This window comes from Canis lupus, chromosome X (assembly GCF_003254725.2).
Source record: "Canis lupus dingo isolate Sandy chromosome X, ASM325472v2, whole genome shotgun sequence".
NCBI lineage: Eukaryota > Metazoa > Chordata > Mammalia > Carnivora > Canidae > Canis > Canis lupus.
Window position 1 is genome coordinate 37,962,427 of NC_064281.1, and position 26,786 is coordinate 37,989,212.

Consider the following 26,786-nt stretch of genomic DNA (forward strand, 5'->3'; position numbering starts at 1 on the left):
TTTTGAAGATACTGTCTTTTTATTTCACAACATGGGAATAAGTCAAATTTTGAGTCTCAAGGACCAAAATATAGATGAGCCAAATGTTCAGAAGATGAGCCAGGCTACCATTTTGGCAGCAAGCTTCATATGGACAAGTGGATGGTAGAGAATGATGCCCGCGACATGGCTAAAGCTATAGTACACCCACAAATAGATTCATACTCGGTTGTCTAATTTGCATGCATGAGTATAGTGCGTTTTCCATGCCACTAGTACATATATGCCTTTTTCAAAGTCAGTGTAGGATCCGTATTTGTGCGGGTCTTTAAAAGTCTGCTCCCTTACAAAAATTTACCATAATTTACCTGCAAGAGCAGATGACAAATTCTTTATGCCACCTTAACTTCCCAAAAGTCATTTCTCAATAATAATTACCACTATCAGGAGTTCCAGCATCATGTAAGAGAATCCATTTGTTAGTTATTAATGTCAGTTAGCTGGCTGTGAGTGAGCCTCGCTATACATATCCACATGCTTGGTGCCTGGAATTTTGAAATTGGTAACCTTTAGCAGTGATGGCAACCTTTGGCCAAATGACAAGATCAAAACCAAACCAACCCAACCCAGAAAGTACCGCAGAAAGAGTTGGGCTTTCCTGCTTTCCAAAGTGACTGTTTCCCTAGTCTGCACCGAACAGTGACAGCCTGCCTCACTCTTGCATGGGGGCCCATTTTCCCCACTAATGCTGAATTGTTGGAAATGCAAAGAGCATTCAGCGCCAAGAGGGGACATGCCTGAATCTGAAAAGGAACCAAAAGAAATTGCACCAGGGAAAGGGGACAGGGATGGAAAACAAGTTCCCAGAGCATCTCTCAGTGTCAACAAGCATGGAGAGTCTTTATTACTAGAATATGCAAAATCCCGTGGGAATTGCTGCTTCGTTGTTGATGGTTTTTTTTTTTTCCTTGATTTTTCTTGCCAGTCCTTCCCTGACTGGTTGAACTGCCTCGGTGAGAAAAGAGGTTGTCCCATTCAGAAGCCACTCAGCCACGGGCCTCAGGAGCTGCACTCCTCACAGTGACAGGAGAGGATGTACCGGTAGGTGGCGGTGAGCCTCATGCCCCCCGAACAGCGCAGCCGAAGTGCCTTCAGCTTGGAGGTCTGGGGCCGGCAGCAGTGACAGGAAGAGCGGAAAGGCTGCTTGAGGACAGTGCTGAAGGACACCAAGGGCTCAGAGCGTGATGCCTGGCTGCAGTGCCCCTCGCACCTGGCCAGAAGCACCATCTGGGGAGAGAAGAGATGAGGTTACCCTTGGGGATGCCAGAACCACAGCCAGGTCCCACAGCGTCCTAACACTCTTTGGCAATTGCCACTGGATTAGACCAGGGGCTCTCAACCCTGGTTGCACATTAGAATCTCCTGGAGAACTTGTTTTAAAATGTCAGCCCCCAGGGGTGCTCAGTCAGTTGAGCAACGGACTCTTGGTTTTGGCTCAGGTCACGATCGCAGAGTAGTGAGATCGAGCCCCTCATTGGGCTCTGTGCTGAGCGTGGAGAATGTTTGAGAGTCTCTGTGTCTCTTTCCCTTTGCCCATCCTCCTGCTGACACTGTCTGTCTGTCTGTCTGTCTCTGTCTCTGTCTCTCCCTCTCTCTCAAATAAAAAATTAAAATTAAAAAGAATAAGATGTCAGCATCCAGGTGCCATCTCAAACCAATGGAATTAAAATCCTTGGGGATAGAGCCCGAGCTTTCGTGGCTCTTCAGGTGATTCCAAAGAGCGCTCAGGGTGTAGAACCACTACATGAGGCCCCCCCACCATGATGTGCAAATAAAAACCAAAGAACAGGGGATACCTGGGTGGCTCAGTGGTTTAGCACCTGCCTTCGGCCCAGGGCATAATCCTGAAGTCCTGGGATCAAGTCCTGCCTCAAGCTCTTTGCATGGAGCCTGCTTCTCCCTCTGCCTGTGTCTCTGCCTCTCTGTGTGTCTCTCATGAATAAATAAATAAAATCTTTAAAAAAACCAAAGAACAAAAGCAATTTCTCGGGACAGGTGATATCCACCACCATTGGACCAATGTCAATTCGACCAGTCTCGAGATGCAGAAAGTCATTCTGAATTGAAATCAGAAGTAAATGAGGAAGGACTACAGAAAAAAGGAATTTGTTATGTGTAAGGAATTGCTCAAGAAAATGAATACAGTTCCTGAAGAAGAAAAAGAGGGTAACCTGAGTGATCAGGAAGAAATACTCTGGACACTACAACTTGAAATGAGAGGATGAAATACATCAGGGTTATACACTGAAAGAGCCTGAGATTTGTGCAGTTGAATCTTAGAGTCATTCATTCTGACCATCTCCATTTCTTTTTTTTTTTTTTTTCAATCTCCATTTCCAAAGGTAGGTTAGGATGATACTAAAGCTTGGGTTGGGAGCTCTTGGGTGGCTCAGTCGGTTAAGCATCTGACTCTTGATTTTGGCTCAGGTCCTGATCTCAGGGTTGTGAGATCCAGCCCCGAGTTGGGCTCTGCGCTCAGTGGCAAACCTGCTTGAGATTCTCTCTCCCTCTCCCTTTGCCCTTCCCCTTTGCTCGTGTTCTCTCTCTCTCTCTCTCTCTCAAATAAACAAATATTTTTTTAAAAAGTAAAGTTTGGGCTGCACTAACAGAGGCTATGTGCTTTATAGTGGCTCTTAATTTGGCTTTAGTAAACACTCTTCTTTAAGAATCCAATGCAAACTACCCAGGTTATCCCCAGAACAATGGACATAGGCACACGCTCAGTATTTTGAGTCCAGCTTAAGGGGACAGAGCAGAGGCTCATTTATGTCTCCCATACATTCATCCCAGTGTTCTTATGTACACTCAGGGACAGATAGTGGTAGGGTAGGGTAGGGTGGGCAGCTTGATTCATTAAGAATTAAAAGAAGGAAATGGCCTGTTCATCTTTCTAAAGGAAAGACAAGTTGACTTCTGGTCATTATAGGTTATTAACATCATTATCGAAGAAGATGCTGGGATGAATCCAACAATAGGATCTGAGATACTGGGGAGCAACTGGTAGGGCTTTGTGAAGTTGGAGTAGGACCTACTGATTTATTTTCTCTGAAAGATCATGGAGGCAGAGAGAAAATGGCAGCCTTAAGCCATCTTGAATTTATGAAAGCTTCAGTGCCATCCCACCTGTTCTTCGTGTTGTTAGGCAAAGGAAACATGATCTGAAATAGGTTTTGAAGATTATACCATAGATCAGCAGTCCACGGGCCAGTCCTTGGCACCCACCTCATCCCTCTGAGGAGGAGCCCAACATCTTCCCCAGTGCCTTCTCCCCACACCTGAGGGTTTGGGGGAAGAGATCCCTGGCAGCTCACTTTAGAGTAGTGTTAAATGTGCTCGTCTCTAAGGTGGGTCATCTCTTATGCAGATCAAGCAATATTCAGAGATCATCTCCCCAAATGGAGTCTTTTGAGCTCTAATTGCAGTCCAGATGAATACAGTGAACCTGTGTCAACAGAGCTAATTCAAAGGGGCATAGACATAGCAGTGCCTCTCGCCTGATGCACATGCAGGTGAGCCAGATGTAGATCTGGAATGATCCAGCAGTTAGCTGTCCATCAAACGACCAAATCAGCAGCGTTGGGCCATTTGTAGAAGCACTGACCCGATCCTGACTTCACTAAACGTTTTCAAGGTCTCAAGTACCTCCTTCAGCTCTTTCTGAAGGACAAGAACTCCAGCACTGAGGACCCTGGGTCCCTCTATCTCACGACCTGGACTTTCTGGACAAGGAGAATACATGGGCATGTACAGTCAATAAACACGTTCAGCGTCAGCATGCTGCCTTTGGCATAATGTCCAAAATCCTGAACTGGTATTAAGATCCTCCATGACCTGGATTTCACATCTTTCCCGTCTTACTTATAACTGTTCTCATTTTTGTCACTCACTCCCTTACAACTGTTCTATTTCTCGTTGCTCACTCCCTATTCCAATCGAGCTTAATCACTTAGAAGTTCATGGAATAACCCGGAATTTCCCTGCCTCTTGCCTTTGCTCATGTCTTTCCCCTTCCAGGAATGCCCTTGCCTCCTAGCTCTGCTTAATGAAATCCCAACTGTCCTCCATGGCCAACTTCAAATGCCCTCTCCTCTAAGAAGACCCTATGAAATAATTATTGGGCCCTTGACGTTCTCAACACACATATGCAAATCTCCTGTCTGGGAGATTTCTGGTATATAGACCCCATCTCGAAACTGGAAGTGGTATAAAAATCTAGCTCCAGTTTGTGAATGTGTGTTGGAGGGCTATAGCAGGGAGTTTGGAAGATAAAATCTAGAAATGAGTGTCATTAAGGAATGGAAAGGATAAATATCTGCTTTACAGGTTCACTCCTGATGTTTTATCTCTGCCATGCCTCACCTGTCTTATAGATTTAATGAACATCTTCTCACCTCTTCTAGACCAGAGCTTCTCAAACTATAACATGCATGTAAATAAGCTGGAGATCTTGTTAAAATGCAGATTGTGAGGCCAGAGATTCTGCATTTGACTCAATACTCTGGTTGATGTCAGTACCGCTAACATCCACACTTTGAGTAGCAAGGCTCTTGAACCTGTTAAAGTCTGAAGGGTTCCATTCTAGGCTGATCACTAGATAGCGATCATTAGCTAATAATAATAATGGCAGTTAACATTTATTGAGGGCTTACAACATTTAATCTCATTTAATCCTCATAACAATCTGATGGTAAAGGCACTCTTATTATCTGTACCATTATTACAGATGAGGAAGCTGAGGCTTTAGAGAGTTGAAGTAACTTGCCCAAACTCACATATCTGATAAAAGGTAGAGCTGGAATCAAACCCAGGTCGGTTCAAAACAAAGCCTCTGATCTAAATCACTATTATATCCTGTCTTCTGATATTAAAGTGTTTTCCTGAAGCATGAACTCACATCCTTCTCCAATCTACTTTGACTGGCTTCTGGGAGCCCCAACCAAATCATAACCATGCAAGCGTGTCCTTCTACTTATGAAATTCTTGGGATACATCATCACCACCTCCAAGCTTATGCAGAGCTGAATCTTGAAAGAGCACTCCTAAATGAAATCTCCACTGTCAAGACCCTCCCCCAGTGATCTGGGGACTCCCAGAGACGCCCAGAATTTCCTTGGATGGTACCACACGGGGTCTAACTCCTTAATGAATTCACCAAACACCACTTCACCTTCAAAGTTAAATTCACCTGCCAAAACCCAGTTTGTGGTCAATGCACATTCTTCGTGCCTGGGTGACTTGGCCATGCTTTACTAACGGGATGACTCCTCTACATTTTACACTGCACTTAACTGCTCTTATTTTTTAAAAAAATATTTTATTTATTTATTCATGAGAGATGCACAGAGAGAAAGAGAGAGAGGCAGAGAGAGAAGCAGGCTCCATGCAGGGAGCCCAACGTGGGACTCGATCCCGGGTTTCCAGGATCACACCCTGGGCTGAAGGCGGCGCTAAACCGCTGAGCCACCCGGGCTGCCCTTAACTGCTCTTAATAGGGAGCATCTGCACTGCTTCATTATGAAATCATACAATGAATATCTTTTGACAAAGAACCCACATGGGGCTCCATCGTCAAAGGAGCAGGTTCAACAGTTGGTTGTTACTCATTGACCTATTGACTTCTCACAGCTTAGGTGGGTGACAGATGCATGCATGTTATCTGCTTTTGATCCAGTTTAATTTTTGCTCTCTGATGTTCCCCCAAGCAATTGGCCTGATGCTAGGAAGCTAGGCAACTTCTCCAGCGGTTCCTTTGTATCCCCCCAACCTTAGAGTCACTTGGCTCCAGCTGGCTGTGAAAGTCAGCTTCTTCTAATATGAACAGAGCTGCAAGGTTCACAGAGTTTGCTCAGGGATGGGCTCCTTCATGTTCTAATCTGATTTCCACGTGCTGAGGCTAAGAATAATGAAAGGTCCTTAGGTAATAATAAAAGAATAGTAATGATGATATATAACATGTATTGAACATTTACTAGGCTACAGGCTCTGTGCCAAGCCCTTCATATGCAACCTGATTCTTAACTGCCATTTCAAAAGGTAAACTTGCCCCATTTTACAAATGAAGAAACGAAAAGGCGGAGGATGAGTCACTAGCCTGATATCACATCACTGTACAATGGAAGGCCAGAATTCTGGACTGAGGCAGCTTGACTCCTGAGCCTTCTGCCCTAACCATGACAAGTCAGCCTATCAAACCCTGGAATTTCCTAAGTTGCTCAAGCTGGTCACAGGCAAGTTCAGGCTACATTGTGAGGGTTATAGCCAGCTGTGATTCCTGGGTCCTGACCAAGGATTACACCCGGAGACCCCAGGCCCCTGCTCTCTCTGGTGACCTACCATACTTCTTAGGCAGTTATGTCTTCTGCTGCAATATACAACTATCTTCTGAGTGAGAGAAAACCCAAACACAGATGGTTTTCATCACGCCTTGTTGAAAGATTCTTACCATTGCCAGAGCCACTTTTCCTCCTCTGTCATGGGGGACCTCTGTGAATTCCTGGCTCAGGCCATGACTGACTAGATGTCTTCATCAGTATCAGAATAAAGACTCTGGCTCAGAACATCCTATCCTAGAACAGGAGTTTGGCTAATTTGCCTCATTTAAATGAGAAACTTTTTTGTTAAGCCTTTTTTCTTGGCAGTGAACACTACATACCCCTTATCCCATGGCACCTCTTGGGGCACCCATTTCTTCCCTCCCCAGCACCCTCAACAAATGACTAGTTCATCTCATCTCCAGGCACCCAGGTCAACAAAGGGTCTGTGCCGGGCCAAAAGCATCAGCAAAATTGCAACCTGAGGAATGAAGCAGCATGGGGTATGATGGAATCTGGTCCCTTCTGTCTGGTCACAACTCAAACTGACACAAAGCCTTTGTACACAGAACATTTCCTTTCCCTCTATCTCCCATTTACTTATAAGCACTATGAGGGTAAAAACATTCTCGTTTCCCTCCTATTTTTGTGCTTCCATTGCCTGCCACCATGCCTACACACAGTAGGCATTCAGTATAAATTCATTCCTTTTTTTTTTTTAAAAAAAGGTCATATCTCCCAGTAGTTGTGTTATAAATTCATTATTCCTGAATCTCCCTATTTCTTCTCCAAATACTGTGGGCTGCGTCAGCAGCACTAGGAGAGGCTTGGGGACCTTAACAGCTTCCCGTCTCATTTCCTCTGGGAATTTCTCCAGGCTTTGTCCTCTGAACTGTCCTTAGTTGCTGCCCCTGTGGGCCTTCAGAGTTCAGACAACCCTATGCACTGGTTCCTTGTCTTTGCAAGGTACACCTATTCCTCACCCAACTCAGGCTTCACAGCCTGCCCTACTGGCTCACCTTCCCAGCCTCAGCTCCTAAAAACCCATCCCTGGCTCAAATCTAGAACTTGTCCCCTCCGCTCCCTGCTTCTTCTGCTTACCTGGGAAGGGACGTCAGACAGCAGGATCTGTTTCTCTTCTACTTTTATTCCCACTCTTAACACCCAGCACGATGGCTTACATCTACTTTGCTTTTCTGCATGCTCCCTCCACCCCTGCCAGGTTTCTGTGTTTAACAAGAATCACGATGAGGTTCACTCTCCTAATCCCTTCAGGCTATCTGAGATCCCAATGGTTATTGAGGTCTCAATAGTGACTGAAATAGAAAGTGAGTCTCAACACCTGTCCAATTTATAACTTCATCATCAAGATCATAGTATCATTTATTAATGTCTGCTATGTGCCAGACACCAGGCTGAATGCCTTACAAATATCATCACCAAGACCTATACCCCCACCTTTAGATAGATAGCATTAGCCCCATTTTACACGGGAATAAATTGAGGCACTAAGGAATTGTTTCTCTTCTCCCAAAATCACCCACTTTGCACACTGTGGAGCTGGAATGTGAAACCAGATTTCCTGTTATGTCAAAGTCTGAGATGCCTCAGTTCCCTTAAAGATTCTCCAGACAGCTCATGTTCACTAGCCACTGACCTTTTGGCTGTTTGCTCTATAGCCTTTACTCACTCAGAATTTCAGGGAAGATTGTCAATGAACCTGCCACTCCCAAGATCCTTTGTAACCAGTCCTAGGAGGTGTCACCACTGAAAGCTACCAGGCACATCATAATCTGTGCTCACACGGATCTCCTTGGTAGACCACCATGGCCAGTCTTTTCTGCCTGACTCTGTCTCAGCCCTTTCCTGGATTAGTAGGCAATGGGTGACAAGGCTCAGGGCTAGGGGCAACAAACAGCGTCATGGAAGGCTCCACAGAACTTTCACTACTATCCCTATTTTCTGGAAACATTGTGGAGTATCCATCATTATTTCGGATAATGAAATAGTCTGAAATAGTGGCCAATAGTCTAAATAGTGGCTTCTATGATCTACCGGCATTTCTTCAATATAAAGATCCAAGTCATTGAAAGAAAAATCATCTGAGGCAGACATTGCTCCTCCTGGACTAAATGAGCAATCTACTGAATACCTTTTTAGGGTTTCAGTTTTCCCTCCTGGTAAATTGGGATTAGTGGTGTCTTCCAACACAGGTTTGTTGGCAGTGATTACATCATATATTATGAGATGCCTGAAACACATCAGGTATTCAAGCAGATGCTCTCCGTCCCCTGACCCTGGGTCACAGCTCCTGGTCATCTGTCTTCCCAGGGCCAGACACTGGAGAAATGTAAGTCGGGAAGCATTAGCAATTGACAGGCAAATGATAGGCACGTGTCTAGTAAATAATGGCCTTTGAACATCATGTGGAGGGAAACTTTGCAGAGAGGAAAGATTTACCCGAGTCTCCTCATTGTAAAAACCCACATTGGCTGTTTTCTAGACACAGGCTAAATGTTTTATCTCAAGTGTGTAAAGAACAATTTCGTTAATGAGACTCATTAGAGAGAAGACCAGCCTGAGTCTGGGAGAGTCAAGAATTAGAGATTATTTAAATATGAAAACAAGTTTTTGTTCTTGGATACCTAGGGAAAATCTAATCCAGAAAAGGTCTGAGTAGTTGAGATCCTGCCAGACATATTTTAAGGCCAAGAAAGAAAGGTTTATAATTACAAGCACCATTTACATACAGCTATTACTATATTTGAGATGGTTTGAGATGTTTGAAAACAGATCGTTCCCATGAAATTACAAACATTTCTGCTCCTATCACAATTTTGCGCTATTTGCCATGGCATTCTGGAAGAAACTGATGTGAACGGAGGTAGACTAAGGTCTGTTTCCAGGAGTCATGCTCAAGCACCATGAGTTTGTTGGACTCAAGTTAACGACATCTCTTTTTTGACCTTCTCTTAACTAATTTGATCATTGCCAAGATGCTTTTCTATCATTTCACCAGATCTTTCCAGATTGTTTTTAGAGACGCTCCTATTTCTCCGTTCCTTCCTATCATCACATTGACCTTTCCTTCTAAATAATTTTAATTACCCCCACTTTCTTTAAAGAATCATGATTATGGAGAACAGCTCAATAGAGGGAGAACCCATCCATGGAATAAGAACCACCAAATACTAGTGCTGTTGGGGGAGGGGAGGAGGAGCTAATAATTGCTCAGGCCCACGATTTCTGAGCAATCACAGTTGTAAAAACATGTCCTGTCTTTTTTTTTTCTTCTCCCTTTGCTTTAGCTTTTTTTGCCTAAGAAGGGATTGCAGTCTTGCAAAAATTTAAGTTTATCTATTTACTCCTTTTTTTAGTTCTACAAGTACAAATAAGAGCCAGAAAGTTTTTAAGTGGAAAGTCTCTATTTTTTCCCACAGTCCTAGATCTTATTAATATAATGGTTAAAATGATTTAACTCAAATTCTGATTCCCCCAAACTAAAACAAGCCATTAACACTGAGTTGTAATCAGAGAAGTGATGGAAATTTTAAAGGCAGACAGAAGTCATGATGTTTTGAAATGGAGGGTAGAGACATTAACTTATATGGTCTTCATTCTAGTGGTTGATATTACAAAAACGTCCTAATTACACTGGTAATTTAAAAAATACTTGCCATATGAGAATGCTTAAGTGGTTTTGGTCTCAGGGCTACAGTGAAAATCTCTGAGGCTGGGCTAAACAAATTCTTATTTACCAAATGTGGGCAAATTTCATTCATGTGACTGGGGGCAGTGATGGTCGTGAGATTCTCATTCTGAGTCTGTCCTTTGCCTACCATGCACCTCCCTTCTGGGTGGTCCAGGTGGCCGGCCACTCTCAGTGGCCTTTGGAGTGTGGTATTCCTTCGCACGCCCTGTCCCAACCTGACACATCACTCGCCTAGGTTGCCTGCGCAAAAAACACACAACCTAGTCCAAACAAGAATGATTTGGATAATCCGTGTAAAAATGATAAATGATCCAATTGCCATTTCTCTTTTGAAATCATTTTAGCATAAGCATGTCAGGTGGACGAAGGCTTGGACCACGAAGCCAGTGAGCACCTATTCCCTCAGGAATCTCTTTGAAGAGCCCCACCACCACCCCCAGAAGTACGTTTTACTGCTCAATCATATTTCTTGAGTCCGCGTCCTCTTTATTGCTGGTGCAGGTAGGAGGAGTGACGATAACCTAGAGACTCTACTCTTCTTTCTTGATAAAGAGCACTACCGTTCATACATTTCACAGCTGGGGACGAAACACACCTCTCTCACCTTGTGTCGAGCAATGATTTTATTGTGAGAACCTTCCAGCCTTTCCTATTGACTTCGAGCAGCCTGGAAAGAGAGAAGCTGTCTGGGTGTGTACGTGGTCCCTCAGGCAGCTTTACCGACAAGGGTTCAAAGCTTGCTGGGAAACCCTAAGAGCTTGACTCTCCCCCAAGCCCCGTGGGCCAGCCAAGGAGCTCAGGTGTGGGCTATAGTCAGCGTTCTCCGTACCCTGGACAAAGGAATACGGCTCCTCTCCTGTCTCTGGGAAGTAACGCTACCTTCACAGAGATCTGGATCTTACCTTTGAGCTACACTTGTACAATGGGTGACTGATAGAATCGACATAGTGATGCCTCATGCAGCGCAGAGGGTCCGAGTCCATCATGAAGGAGCTGTCCGTTTTGCTGTCCGTATCTCCCATTAGCGCCAGCAGGGAGAGCATAGAGAAGGATGCAGCTAGTACATGATTTCTCATTGTTGTAAGGAAAACTTCTGAGAAGGAACAGCAGAGGGAGGCAGAGGACTAAAAATTGGAAATGCCTTCGCCTCCCCCTAGGCTCCAGTTCCTTTCAAGCAAAGGGCAGGATCTGGCTGAAGCTTTCTGGTTGTCATTGTCCTTTGTATACTCGAGTTTTGTCTTACTCTTTCCACTTGCAATCCATCATCACAGTATCCGCTGCACAGCTGGAATGAAAACAGAAATTATTTTCCCCAGAAACATTTACCCAGAAAAACGAATGGAACCCAGGAGGTACTGGGTAGAATTTTTCCGCGTCATGTTGAGTGAGGAATATTGGTTTCTAGAGTGCCATTAGCATAGGCTGTCATCCAGTCTACCGGCTCCCTCCCCGTAGCTCATGCTACATATTTATAACCATTTGGAGGTGGACACAATGGTCTAATGGAAGCACATGTTGACTTTAATTGCCGGATCCCATGTCTCTAGGAGCAAGAATAGTTTGAACTCATGGTAAAGATTAAACATGTGGTTCTGGCCACAGCATAACTGAATTGGGTGGTCTCATCCTCATCCCTGGCTGGTGGGGGCGGGAGGGTCTATTCAGTTTCTCCGTAAGCTTTGGTGTCAACGTCAGCTCCCAGGGCTAGAAAGGAGGCAGGTCAGCACTAATGAACACAGGCCACGTCCCACGGGAAAGAAGTACATTTTCCATTTCCAAGTCCATACCCACCCACCCACCTAGTTTTCCATTTAGGGCTCATCCTGCTCCGGGCTCATCCTGTTTTTGCTTTAAGCCCCGTGCCACCCAGCATCAATGACAAACTGCATCTGAAATACACATTATGCTAACTGGCCTCAACGCATGCGTACTTGCCAAAGGGTCACACATTTCTGCAGAGCCTCTGTTGTCTGAGCATATGCTACAGTTTGAAAAAGTGTCGTCAGAGCAGAGACTTGCCATTAAAATGGGATCAGGGTATATCGGTTTTCTTGAAATTTGCTTTGTTCTTTTAACCATATTATTCTTGGACAAAGCAGAGAGCTCCCCTTATCACCTGACTAACCCTCCTCGGCATGGCCAACATGGGGGCTTTTTATCACACCAGAAAACGGAGTATCAAAAATATTTTTCAAACATTTAGGACAATTGGGGAGGCCTGTCATTACATCCCAAACAAAAGGAACATGATAATTAAAGCTTCAGAAAAACTTTCAAAGGTATTTCAGGTAAGACTGTGATTATTTTGTTCATTGTACAACATTTTTTTACTTTCTACTCGTGGAGAGTCCAAATAAACAGGGCAAAGTATTAATAAGATCAAGATTAGAAGTTCCAGTCCAGGGGCGCCTGGGTGGCTCAGTCAGTTAAGCGTCTGCCTTCGGCTCAGGTCATGATCTCAGGGTCCTGGAATCAAGTCCTGTGTCAGCTCCCTGCTCAGCAGGGAGTCTGCTTGTCCCTCTCCCTCTGCCCCCCCCCCACCCCTCGCTCATGCTCTCTCTAGCTCACTCTCTCTCAAATAAATAAAATCTTAAAAAATATAGAAGTTCAAGTCCATATAAGTCAATTAGTTTTGCTTGGATAGAACAGCCCCAGTCCCACTTAACCTCAGTTGTGAGTGTGGGGTGGGGGATCCCAGGCTGAAAAGGGTGTGTGCCAAAGGGCCATTTCAGAGACGAGCTTCCCTGGCAATGGCAAAATCTCAGCGTGTCTGTGTCAGAGAAATCCTATAAATCGCAGGAACGGCTGGGGCCAGTAATGAGGAGACCCACCTGGGCTCGAGCCCTGCCACTGAGTAGCTGGGAGACCTTGCACAGGGCATCTAAACTGGTCTGGCCCCAGTTTTCTGATCTGTAGACTACGAGAATTGGAAAAGATGGCATCTGTAGTTCCCTCTTGCTCTAAAATGGCACCACCTGATATTTAGGGATTCAGACACCACCGTCTCCATATGGGAGATGGAAGATAATCCTGAAGTTAAGACCATATTTTCATACAGCTTTGCACCACTTTCTCTCTTGAGCATGCTAATGGCAACATCTCATTAAAATTGATCAAACCTGAGCATAAGTCTCCAAATTGGCAAGGGATGCCAAAGAGCATTTTTTGTTTTCTTTTCAGCGGCACATCACAATGAACCTCATCAGGTTTTCAACTCAAAGGGCCAGAGCTTTCTTGGGTTCAATGTTCAGAGTCTGCAACATTACTGACCATTTCCTGAGTTTCAAAATGACTGTATTATCCCAAGTGGTTATCCATCTCTTTGAAGCCTTAATTAGTCTCAGAAAAAGGAATTTATTAGATTTCTTCTTTCACCACTCCAGTCTATAGATATTTCCCCCAGGAGCCAATGGTAAAGGACGAAGGGAAAAGTAGACATTCCAGTCCTGGCTCTCCCCCTCCCCACTGCCGGCAACTTCTTTTCAGAGCCATGGCCAGGAGGTATGGTTAAATGAAAGAAGCAAATAGAAGAAAAACATATAGCCCAATGGCAAAAACAAGCAATAAGGGTCAATAACAAGACCCTATATATGTGAATGTTTACACCCAGCTAGTCCATTTCCAAGAATTATCCTACATGTGTGCTCACACAAGCATATGGTTATTCACTTCAGCATTGGTTGTCATGGCATAAAATTGGAAACTGCACAAGATATCCATCACTAGAGGACTGGTTAAATACATTATGCCACATTCATGCAGTGGAATACTATGCAACTATATAAAGAAGGATGCAGAAACTCTACTGATTTGTGTTAACCATGGAAGGATAAGAATACATATTTGTGTTCATTTGTATTTACACAGAGAAGCTCTGGAAGGGTGTTCAAGAAGCTATTCAATTAGTTATGGACAGATAGGGGAGAAAGACTTTTCACTATATATATATATATATATATATATATATATATATATACACTTTTATTCATATACTTCTGAACTTGTAAATGTATTACTTATCCAAAACTTCATTTTAAAAAATTATACTTTCTCTTTTCAAAATTTGGCTTAAAAATAGTGATTAAGCTAATGGATGTTTAATGTTTGTGCCAGTTTCACTATTTTAGTAGTATTACATTTTTACTTCTTACAAATATCAGAAGACATGCTAGTCTCTTGGTCAAATAGTCTTCCTGGTGGGTCATTTAGTTCTTAAGCACTACTGCCACCTAGTAGTGACATCCTGAATTGCAAGCACAGTCGAAAAAAATTTTTTTCCTGAAAGGGGAGTAATATACTTTTGCAAGCAAATATTGTGACGCATCTAATGATAAAGAGATAGTTAATGTCACACAAAATGTAACTTTATTATCTGATTTTCTCTTTAAAGATGATAAGCAGAATCCAGAAGTAGTAATAAAGAATTTAAAAATGACAGAGAAAATGTTGCTTTACTGCTAATAAGAAATGTATTTTTCAGTTTCACAAACTCACAAAGCATGGTGTTTTCTGCTCAGTTTTTATATTAAACTCTGAAATAAGAATTCAAGCAACAATTTAAATATGCCAGAGAACTCACAGAACTCTCAAAACACAAAAAGTAAGAGTTTTGCTACTTAACACTGGGATTTTTGCCTTAAGTATTCAAATCGAATGAACCAACACTATTGTGTTGAAGCAGAAATAAGCATCATGCTCAAAAAACGAGTGACATGAAGTCAAGTTGTCTTAACGTGGTGTTGGTCAGAGTGTGCACGGAGGAGAAGTGCCAAGGAAAGCAGTCATAAAGAGGAAAATCAAAATGAAGAAAATTCACATCACTCACCATCCCTGATTTATGGCAGCCAAGGGGTATCAATGTAGGAGCTACTGTCATTTTGCTCAAAATTAAATTAATTCCAATTTGCTTCTTTCTTTTCTTTCTTTCTTTCTTTCTTTCTTTCTTTCTTTCTTTCTTTCTTTCTTTCTTTCTTTCTTTCTTTCTTTCTCTTTCTTTCTTTCTTTCTTTCTTTCTTTTTTCTTTCTTTCTTTCTTTCTTTCTTTCTTTCTTTCTTTCTTTCTTTCTTTTTCTTTCTTTCTTTCCTTCCTTTCTTCTTTCTTTCTTTTTTAAAGCCATGGAGCATAAAATCAAGTGCTGCCCATCAAGACTTAGAAACTCAGCCCAGCCCATGATGGATTGAGTGAGAAAGTGACTCTTTTGCTGAACTGGGTAGCTCCGGGGTGGCTCCGTGCTCTGGGTCCAGTCTCTGAGACTTGGACTTGGCGGAGGTACAGAGCCCACATTCTCATAGCTCCAACGTGGAGCCTCTGCCGGCAGGAGAGGCACGTAGGCCCAGCGTGCCCGACTTTGGAGCTACCCTCCAAACGATACCAGTGGAAAAGAACAACTGGTGCCCAGATTTCCCCACCTGTCATCCTCAGGGAAATAATATAGCAGAGCTTACAGCGGGCCCAGCCTCCTGGGTGAGAGATGGTGTTGTGTCCACAGATCAGCTCACTCTTGGGCTGACCTTCTGCCTGGCAGAGGGTAGAGTGCTGGTTTCACGCACATTATTCCAACAACAGGCTAAGATAAGTGGCATGTGCCAAGAATGGCCTTTTGCTTGCCGCGCTTGCCAGGCAAGGGAGGGTGGTGCTTTGGCATCCATATTCCCACCCTGGGCTGTTTTCAGGACTAATATATGCACGTAATGCCTCCTGTGGCTTCTTTCTGCAAATATTTATTTATTTATTTATTTATTTATTTATTTATTTATTTAGATGTTATTTATTTATTCATGAGAGACACACAGAGACAGAGAGAGGCAGAGACACAGGCAGAGGGAGAAGCAGGCTCCCTGCGGGGAGCCCAATGTGGGACTCGATCCCAGGACCCCGGGATCACGCCCTGAGCCGAAGGCAGACGCTCAACCACTGAGCCACCCAGGCGCCCCTCTGCAAATATTTATTTAACACATATTTATTAGGCACCTACTCTGTGTCTCCTTTTGCTTTAGCAGATGACCGTGAAGGATTAGGAGGAAAAAATAGGTCGTATTCTAGTGCCTTTTTCCAGCTCACTGCATCCACAAGCAAAGAGTCTTGGCTTGTTGTTTCCCGGGTAACTTTCTAGACACAAGGACAAACTCCCTTAACATCTAATTCACATCCAACATGCATTGCATCATTTCTAGAAAGATCAAGTAAAGCAGATAAAATACCATGACTTTGGAATGGTGTCAGCATAACAGACAGAAGGATTTGATATTTACCATCATTTAGGACAATCATATCAGGCACGAGTAAGGTAAAGACAGCAGAACATAGAGCCTCTCTCAATGGAATCGCCAAAAATTTAAAAAAAAAATCAAAGATGTAAGTGTGGAAGGGAGCTTGCGACTAGATAACACTTCATACGAGGCTTAGGAAAGAAAAATTCTAGGTCTAATCAGAGAGTGTGAAGTGCTAAGTAGCCCCTTCTCAGGAACTCAAAGAATTCCAATTGGATTCAGTCAACTAGATGCCTTGGAGAATAAGTCAGATGCCTCTTCCCAGGGCACTTAATTTATAAACTGTAAACAGCATGTTGGATTTTATAAAGCATCCCATGCGCCCAACGAGTGGTTTTTGATATTCTTCTTATCTGGAGGCACTTCAGGAGCAGCCAAGTAGCCAGGCCTGGGCTGACCCAGAAGCAGCAGGGTACCAAGGCTGGGCAACCACAAGGTCACTGGGGAGGATATGGCTTCTGCCTCTGTCATCTCACAGTGTGTCCAGTCTCCAATGAGGTGGAAGCGTGTGTGGGGCCATGCCTGTCCCCCTAGTGCCACCGTAGAAGGGAGGGTGACATCTTTGCAATTCAACAGTGGTCCTCCAGTCTGGGACAGGACTCTGCGCTTCCCCAACCTGCACTACTAGCCAAGCATGGCCAAACTCAACAGTGGCAGTGATGGAGGAAGAGAAGCCATAGGGGAAGCAGGAGGGCGGGAGAAATACAGCCTGCGAGAGAAGCAATAAATCACGGCTCTGGAGTAAATAAGAGTGAGGAAAAGAAGAACTGGGAATAGAAGGAACTTCTGAGAATGAGCCAACTGTCAAGTGGCCCCTCCCGTGTGTGTGTCCTTGGATTAAATAGTTTTACTGTCTGGGGAGGGACTGGTGTGGGAGGACTTGACCTTGAGACTTGACTGAAACTTAAAAGTCATGATTTTTGGGACATCCAGAGGAACTTCTTGTTGTTATTCAACGCCACCCCCCCCATCTCCAGCTTTTACCTCTTCATCTCCAAACCCATATCCCACCACTGTTAAGTGTCGTGTGTCCTCGTGTTTTGCACTCATTTGCCAGAAATATTAGATAATTATTCTACTGCATCCTGAAACCCGAAGGCATTTTATTGTCGCCTGCTCTACTAGAAGGATGGTTGATCTGAGGGGCCTCAAGCTCTGATCCTACCCGTCTCATCATTGGCTGTGCCATCTTGAGCAAGTCCTTTGCCTTCTCTGGGACTCTGTTTCCCCGTCTACGAGATTGAATGGACTGGTCCAGGTGCTTGTGTGGTTCTCCCCATTTCTAACATTCTCTAACCTGAGCCTACCTTCTCAGAGCACGGCACCTGCTTTGAGGCTTCATTTTCCCCAAAGCAATACTCCAGAAAGGGTTCCTTTCTTACGCAAGAGGACAAGTCATAAGGTGGTGCCTGAAGCAAAACTGAAGGTCAAACCATAAGAATTTGCCCTTTTCATGAGGCCATATTGGTGCCCTGAAATAAAAAGAGCCCTTAATAACCAATTGACTCAGTGCCTGAATATATCAAATATAGTTATAAATTAATATGTTGTTGATAATAAGAAGTGGCGAGTGAGGCTATTTACCCATTCCCTAGGTCCCTTTTAGTGCTGTCTTAAAATTCGTAGTGTTTCTTTCCAATCTTCACTAAATGGGGAAAGGACAGAGGCTAATAGTAAGCAGTCATGGTAGGAGTAGACTGCTTTCTTTTGATGATGGTGATAAAAGCTGAGTTCAACCCTCCTGCATCTTTCTTATGAGTGAACTTATTCCTAAACCAAGCTTGAGCCACAGGTCCTCATCCCCTCGCAGGGCCATTTCTGACACCCTGGTTCAGGATAGAAGAGGAAGATTGGTTAGAAGAGCTGTTCACTCTGCAGATATAGAACAAATAGGGTCTTAGCAGTCAAGAGCAAGGCATTCTGCTTGGTAAAGCATCTACAGAACCTTTGTGCTAAGGGAGGCACATGCCTGGAGCTCCAGGTGGGGACTTGGGCCCAAAAGAGTTGCCTGTTGGTTACGGCTTTTGGATCTAGTGCTGGGCTTCTGTGGCCTTCTATAGTTTTTTTCTATGGAAAGACTCCTTGTGAGTTCTTAATGGTTAACATAGCTAACTGAATTTTAGAGTACAAAACCTTCCATATTGGAAGTGATGAAGTCTGATGACCTGTGTGCTGAAAAGCATGATATGGTTGAAGTCTTTTCCTTTGGGAGTTTGGATTATTTCTGTAAATCTACCACTCCCCTAAAAGCTGTCACTGCTTTGCTGATGAGCTGTCAGAAAATGCTTAGGGGTGGCCTTTCTGCGGTGCCATGAATTAACCATAGCCCTAAACAGGGAGTCCCTTTCCATCCTTCCATCAACAGAGAATGAAAATATGAAGAGAGGAGGCCATAAAAAAATAGCGGAGGAGAAAGAAGAAGGATTTGTTTATGTTCAAAATCTGCCACTGCCTTTTCAATGATTTCAAATAGCCCAATTTCAGAAAGGGAAGGCTCCCTTCATTTCCCCCACTCCTCCCCAGGAAGGGGATTTCACATCAGGGGTGAGACACACTCCTACCACTTACCTTTGGAAAGGAAACAGAAGGATTTGGAGATACCCACCCAGCCCAGGGACTCAGTCCCGCCGAAGCATGAATGTATGCTCTCCCTATGGAAAAGAAAAGGCGGCCATGTATTCTGGGGACCTGGTTGCTGAAGCAATTTGACACTTGCTCTGCTACTGGACTGCTGGCCCTGATATGGCCTTAGGAGAAGGGAGGTAATCAGTGTCAGCTCAGGGTATAGGCCTCCTTTTACCCTGGAGCCAAATGAGTATGTTGGCTTTTCTTCAAAGTGTCCAGCAAAGTGTTTCCAAAGCTGCATTCGAATATCCTCAGCTGCAACAGCATTTTGGAATGGTGGGTAGTGATCTCGCCTGATAGCTGTAGAGCCCTTAGTTAGAAATGGGGCGTAAACAATGAAACCAACTCAGCCTCCGTTCAATTTGTCTATTCTGCCCAACAGAGGGATTTGAATACTGAACTCAATCCCACTGCAATCCAGAACACCCATGAATGCAGACTTAATGTCAATGGGGCAAGGTTAAAATAAAAGCATGTACACATACGTTTTTCTATATTGCTCATAATTCTGAATGTACTGGGGCTGTTGGTTCCTTGCTGGTCTTTTTGCTTCGCTTAAACTCCGCACACTACAGCTGCATCGTTGGACTGTTGGTTCTCCTTTGACAATTCTGTTCTGCTGCCTTTGGATTTCAAACCTCAAAAGAAATATTTAAATCCTGACAAGGAGCAATTTCCCATAGTTTGAAGGAAAAATCGCAGAAACGCATCAAGTCCTAAAATATCGCCTGGTGTTTAAAAAAGAAATTGGACTTTAATTCTTCACGTCCATTTTAGGCATGTATATGCCTTCATTTTACTTAGAACTGAGGATGGGGGATGTTTTTTCCCTGGAGGAGTTGACCTCCTTTTCTGCCGCCAAGTAAAGAAGGCAACTTTAGAGGTCAAACCCTTCTCCCCCAGAGGGAGTAGGTAAAATTAAGGGAAGCTTCCCTTTCCCAAAGTGTGCTATTTGAAAATCTGTGGCAGCAGATTTGGAACATCAAAAATAGTCCTCCCTCCTTCTCTTTTGTTACTTCTCCCCTGACCTGCTTTCTCCCTATCTGTCTTCCCTATTGGTGGCAGGATGGAAGGGGACTCCATGTTTAGGGCAATTGTTGGTTTGTGGCGCCGCAGAAACGTCACCCCTGAGCATTTTCTGACAGCTCATCAACTGTCTAGAATGTGTTAACCTGTTGCCCTTTCATTTTTAAAGGATACTGCAACTGGTTGGATCATAGCTTCAAAGGAGACGTTGGGATTGAGCCAGGCCTTGGAAGAGAGAAAATTGTCCGAAAAATTCTGAGCTTTTGCAGAAAAAAAAAATAGAAAAGAAAAAGAAAAATACATTGACTGCAAATCTTACAGAACCAAGTTTAAAGCTACGAGTCAACGTTCACGTGCAGATTTTGACATGAGGGTGAAAAGGACCCCAACTGGATGAATTCCTGATTGTAAGCACTGGGGATATATTGTCGACTGAAGTTACCCATTCTTTGAATGTTCTGAGTCAGCACTCTTTCGAACAAGAAAGTAGTTGTCCCAGACTGTGAACCCCATCCAGGGTGTTGTTACGTTCTGACTGTTGAGAATGGGTCTAGGGGGTGGGACTCTCAGCCTTGTAGGCTTACCCATCAGCCCCTGAGACCCTCTGATGAAGGGGACAGTGAGCACGAACGGCAGCAAGCAAACTGTCGCCAGACACACAAGAAGAAAGCTTTGCAGATGTGAGGGCAGCTGGCGTCAGAAATAATGCCCTCGGCACAATCTTCCTCAAAAACTCGAATGTGTGGGTGTGTGAATTTGCGGCACGCAACCTGCACAGCCAAGCCAGTGCTCATTTCTATACCAGCCTCTCCCACCCCGCTGCACACACATGGGGGCTTTGGGAGGAGTCCCCACCCTTTGCATTCTGCTGGAATCAAACACAAAAATTCGTGGTTGCTGATCTGACGGGTGAGGAGTGGGTACCTACCAGCTGGAACTCTGCCACTGGCAGGGGCAGACAGGAAAATAGGAATGCTCTTAATGTCCTCCCAAAGAAAACCTTTGATGGACAAAAGAGTGGTTGTATTTTTACCCTCTCCCTTCATGCTGCCAGGCGTCTTTAAATAGATCCTCTAGCCTAGGGACTTGTATGGAATAATTCATATTAAAACCCAAGAAGTGGCAGAGGAGGGGAGTTGGTTCTTTCTTCTCTTTCTTTCCTTTCGATCCACCCCCCACCCTTGTCAAGTGAACAGGAAAAGACTCATTTTAATTCAGCTGTGTTAAATTTCTCCTTCTGGGTCTTTTAATGAACTTTAGCTAATTCGGAAAAGACGACGAAAACCCCCAGGAAAAGAAAAGGAATAGGAAGCTGCATTGTAGATTGCTCTTTGATACCTTTTGGTCCCAAGGACATTAGCAGCATCTTTTAAGGATGCTGCGCAGAGGGGGTTACATGAGGCTCTTAAATGGGAATGTCTAATTGAGAAGTCCAGTGCCTTCCATTTGCAACTCATAAACCAATCGGTTGTTCTGCTGTTGAGAGCAAGGAGAAAAAAAAAGGAAGAAAAAGTCCTCCCCAGCTCCCCAGCCCCATGCATTTTTAGCTCGGCTCCAGCTAGGATCCACTCCTCCCCTCTCGCTTTCACCAAATGGGCTTCCCAAAGACATTCAGGCCCGTGCTAGCCAAATTAAAAACCCTGTCTGTCCTTCTTTTTCCTTGGGAAGGAAAGGATGTGGGAAGAACGGAGGGGGGGGGAGGAGCAGGGGCCCGAGGATCCGGGGAGCTTTGTTTCGAGCCACTTGTCTCTCCCCCTGAAACAGAGAATAACCACATTTCTCTTAATGTAGGCCGAAGTGCATCCAGGCGTTCCCAGAGCTCTGCTACCCCCAGCCCTACGCCGGAGATGCGCGGGTCACTGTGATGGTATGCTCGTCGCTGCCAACCCGGGTCACCCCAGCCCTGCTCTCCACCGCCTGAAGGGCAGCCGAGCCATGGGGCTCCTCCTCTCTGCCAGTGGGTTCAGGCGCAGGGCTCCAGAAAGCCCCCCAATCCCCGCAGCCCGGCAGAGCCGCTGCCAAGAATGACATCCTGAGAATACTATGAAGATGGGGAGACCTCACGGGCCCGCTCTCCCCGGATGGAGCAGGACCCAGGCTGTCTGGAAAACAGACAGAGCAAAGAGCAAGCTCACAATGGAAGGAGCTCAGGCGCAGGGAAAAGGGGGCGGGGTGGGAGTGGTGGAGAGCAAAAGAAAATAAAAGCCACATGCCACCCAGGAAGATTCCAGGGCGGGCGGGAAGGAGGTGGCGGAGGAAGGACTTGCAGGGGACAAGTACCCAGACATGGCACTGCCAGTCTAGCTGGATTCTTTTCTGAATTAGATTATGCGAAAGAAAGCGGGGAAATATATAGCCTGCCAGCTGTTCAAAGGCTTACAACCTTGCTTTTATTGTCCGGGTAAGTTGGTGAGGTGGGGCATCAGAGGAATTCCAAACATACCATCCCAGAGAAATTTTAATATGTTCCCCAGTGTCATACACGAAGAGGAAATGACAGCTGATCACAGCCAGGGCAGGCCACAGCAATCTGGGCCCAGGAGCTCACCCACCCTCACTTGGCCCTGCTACCCGCCTTTGCTTTAGCAGTTCTGTCCTTCCACCTGCCTCCCCATCCCTTCTGCCCCTGCTGGCCCAGCCGGAGGTTGGGCGGTGGGGAGGCGGTTACTGGATAAAGTAGCAGGAGCTGACGTTCATGGGAAGAGGTGAGGTCGGCCTTCAAGGCCGCTGGCCAAGAAGCTGAGGCTGGCTAGGGTGAGTCAGGCACCCCAGGGAGTCAGAGGCATTTTAATCCAACCATGGGGGGATTATCTGCTGATAAGGACCAAATCAAGGACTGTAGTGATGCTGTCTTCAAGGGTGGTTGTTGGTTTTGTTCCCCCACCCCCCTCACCCCTGTAACCTACCCAAGCCAGAAAACACAAGATTGTATTATCCGAAAGCCATTCTGTATGTGGCTCCGATGGGGACCCGGGTTTGGGGAACTACTTCCGGCAACTTCTTCCCAGGGGCCCCTTGAACTTAGGCCAGACCCAGAGGTCATTGGTTTGGATCCTGGGGGCGGGACATGTAAGGGGTGGGAGCCAGTGATAGCATCTTGCTCCGTGCATGTTTCTCATTCAGTGATTCATCAAGTGGCCCTGATGTCAGCTGCTGAGTAGGTGACTCACAGCCATCCCTGATAGAGACAGCACGTGGTCCTTTCCAGAGTGTGCTCAAGGGAGCAGAGAAAGGATAAACTGCCCTTTTTCCAGGCTTCCTCTACCCAGGCGGGAAAGATCCGGGCCACATTAGCTGTGAGTGACGCGTACCCAAGATCCGGTGATAAAGGCCTCAGGGGAACCCCTTCATCATTGATGGAAAGAAAACCCATTGATAAGCGACAATCACTTCAAGCAAATCTGGGGATCAGCAGATATTTGAAATGGTCCTTTGTAACAAGGAAGTCATTGACCCGTTTAGCCATTGGCGAAGTCCATTTCAGTCCCCAAACCTAACTGGAGACAGCACACAGACTGAGAATTAGGGCATGGGACAATGTCTCGTTCACCTTTGCATCCAGCAGGGCTAGCATAATTTCTTAAGAGAAGGAAGGAATGAATAATTAACCAATAAGAATAACAGCGCTTGAATGAATCGCAAGTCCTTAAAATACAGTAGAAATTGCCGGCCACCATCCGTGCCTACGATTCCGAGAAACTCCCATTTTTCAAGGGCCCGGGAAAATAAATGAGTTGGAAATTGTTAAATGTATTGAAAAATGATTTATTTTCCCCTTGACAGTGTCATTGGAACTCAAATTAAGATTGAAACCTCCACAGGCATGTTTCCATCTGTGGGTGTCAGCTGCTTGGTACACAGTCGGTCAAGAAAGCCTCCATCAGCTCTCCCTTTACCTGAACCAAATGTATCTCAAAGTAAATGATGCAAAACTTTGCATTTTGTGTTCAGGCATTCTCCTGTAAGGGTCTGAGTAACAGTACAAGAATATGGTTTCCACTCAGCTCGCTGCTTTGTTAACAGCAGGAGGGTTTTTTGTGTGTGTGTGTTTTCTTGTTTTCTGCTTTTTGTTTTTTGGGTTTTATTTTTAAATCACTGAAAAATTGCCAAGCAATAGAACCCATAGTATCTTTTCAGGCTTTCTCAAATCGAGAATATCCCCAGGTTGTAAATTACCTCATTCAAAAGCTGGATTTTCACTCAACAATGCTCAGTAGGCTAGTTACTGGAGGAGATCAGGAAAGTTCCCCCATAAACCCCGTTCCCACCCCACAGTGAAATCTGGTCCAGGAGACCCTCAAGTTTAATTTCGGAAGCCAGGCTGGTGCGGAGAAAATGGGCACATACTCGCATTTGGTCTAAAGGCACCCTGGAGAAGCATTCTGCGCCCCCCCCCGCCCCCCCCCCCCCCCCCCCCCGTATTCGGCTGACACCCACAGCCCACACTGCCTTTGGGGCGGCTCTAGGTTTTCAGACGCACCGGGGATTTAGTGTTTCTGTGTTGGAGCAGTTTGCCGATGCCGGCTCCTTGTAATTAAAACACGCTCCTGCTAGAAATGAAGAGGCGTTTCGCAGCATCCATATCCGTTACTAACGCCAGTTGCAAAGAACAGAAAGTGGGACTCCGGTCTGGCCACGGAGTTTCCTGGTCCGCACCTGAATCTCGGTGGGGCCGGGAGCCTGCACCTCCACCACCTCCACGCAGGTTTATCTGGGCTCGTGAATTACAATGAGCCTCAGTTACAGGGCGTTCTGAGTCATTAACATTCTGTACACAAACTTCCCGTCCCCCAAGAAAGAGTTATGCCCGGGCCTCCTACAGCCCAATTGTTCATTTAAAGTGAGAACTTGCATTCAGGAGCGTGAAAGAACCCCCCTCGAATATTCCTCAGGTGTTTACAGGAGCCATTCCTACAGGTCCTCGTCCCTGCGCTGGTGGGAGCATCCTTTCTCGGTCACCGCTTGGACAGCGTAGCATCGGTGGAGCTGCAGGGACAAGCTGACTACTAAAAATAACCCTCTGCAGTAAGGCCAAGGCAAACAGCATGCATTTCCTCGGACTTTTTGCCCAATCAAAATCCTATAGTAAACCCATCCTCCTCTCTCCCCAGTGCTCCTGACTGCGTCTATGGAAGCGAAGTCCTTGCACGTTGGGAGGAGAGTGCAAAGGAACAGGATTCCTGCAAAGCGTGACACAGAAAGCTAGAAATAAATGTTGCCTATTGTTTGAAGTCATTCTAAGCACTCCGGCGGAGCCCTGGCAGGAGATCAACAGCATACAGAAGTAGTAATAAAAGTAAACAGTGCGCTTTAAACTCGCAGGCTCGCCCGCCTTCATAGTGCCCCCATTGTAACAGGGATGAGGGCGGTGGGGAAGATACTGGGGCTTCAGGAATCCACGTCGTCCAATGCTGCTTCCCAGTCTCCTTTCACCGGGTCAAATATAAGAACCATCACAAAGTTACATCGAACTACTACGCAGAGAGTTTGAAAATAAAATCCCTTTCGGTCAAACCCGGAGGGATTTTTCCATCCAGCCTCTCGGAGAGGCTCCCCTCCTCTGTCACAGACTTCAAAGACCCGTTCATTTAAAAAAAAAAAAAAAAACACACAATGCTAGCATGCTACCGATTAATGCAAATTCAATTAATGCAAATTTAAGTGGTATTTAAAGGTTGTCTCTTTGTCTGAGAGGAGGATGAAATGCTCGGTTTGGAGAGAAGTAATTTCCTAGGCAAGCCGTCAGCGCTTGTTTTCCTGCTTACCTTGGGGGAAACGCAGGGCTCCTTTCTTCTCAGACTTTTCTGAGAGCTAGAAAGAGGTCCTGTTACTTCCAAATGCTTTTGTTCTTCTGTCCCTCTGTCACATGGCTTGCCTTTTATATTTGCAACACACAAAAGTTAGGACTGTTGTTTAAGCGACACAGGGAGAGAGAGAGAGAGAGGGAGAGGGAGAGGGAGAGAGAGAGAGAGAATGTCAAATGGAAAAGTGCCATTGCAGTCATATATCAATCAGGCGTGCGGCCGCAGCAGCGCTCTAGCAAATGGGAATGCCACGGAAATGTGAGGCGCTCCTTATCGGGGACTCAGCCACTGCCCACCGCTCGGCTCCCTTCCACGGAGCATCTTAAGGCTGCGGACAGCATAGAGGAACAGGGCAAGGGCGAGCAAGTCCCCTCTCTTCCTTCCTTCCTTCCTTTCCTTTTCTTTTTTTTTTTCCTTTTCTTTTCTTTCTTTTTTTGAGGGGGGATAATAACAGGCTAAATGAGTAATCTGGGACTAATGCTTTGGCAAGCATGCCATCGAGATGGGCAGTCCGCAGCGCGGATCCAGAGTTTGGGAAATGCAGAGCCGGTGGCATTCTGTTTAACGATTCAGCAGCTGCCTGAGATGAAGTTGAAATTCTAAGTAAAGTGGGGGGGGGGGGGGCGGGGGGAGAAAGATGGGAATCAGAACCACTTCTCAGGCGATAGGGTTGAAGCAAGTGCAAAACGCTGCTGCCCTGCTCTCTCACAACGCGTGTGCGTGGCGAGAGCTCTTTTTGGGGTTGTTCATCCATTACGCGAGTTTTAGCGGCGGATCCACGGTGAAATCCACAATGGCACTTTAATAAGCGCCCTCATCTGCATCATTTAGAATAAAACTCTCGGGAGGGCTTAGGAACAATGGGAAAGTGTAGTTGCTGACTCCTTGGGATATCCGAGTGTGAAACTAACAGGTAAGGCCAACCGGCCGCAAAACAGCTCCTTTTGTGGAAAAGTGGCAAAGGTCACTATGGGGGGGGGGGAGCGGGGGCTAAGTGCTC

At 45.4% G+C, this 26,786-nt stretch overlaps 1 protein-coding gene across 1 annotated transcript; it reads right to left on the reverse strand.

Moving 5' to 3' along the window:
* On the reverse strand, positions 1-26,111 carry LOC112673160 (norrin cystine knot growth factor NDP). The gene is made up of 3 exons (XM_025468797.3): positions 25,748-26,111; positions 10,965-11,347; positions 1-1,266 (listed from the first exon to the last, which is right to left on the reverse strand). Exons 2-3 carry the CDS (start codon positions 11,136-11,138, stop codon positions 1,039-1,041), a joined length of 402 nt encoding a protein of 133 aa, XP_025324582.1. The 5' UTR covers positions 11,139-11,347; positions 25,748-26,111; the 3' UTR covers positions 1-1,038.
* Between the last annotated feature and the right edge of the window lie 675 nt (positions 26,112-26,786).

Bases quoted from the DNA above. Each gene is read 5' to 3' on its own strand.
- LOC112673160 (XM_025468797.3), bottom strand. From the start codon at position 11,138: ATGAGAAATCATGTACTAGCTGCATCCTTCTCTATGCTCTCCCTGCTG. The intron at 1,267-10,964 runs GTAAGATCCAGA...TTCTCTCCCCAG, and splicing joins TGTACAAGTGTAGCTCAAAG to ATGGTGCTTCTGGCCAGGTG.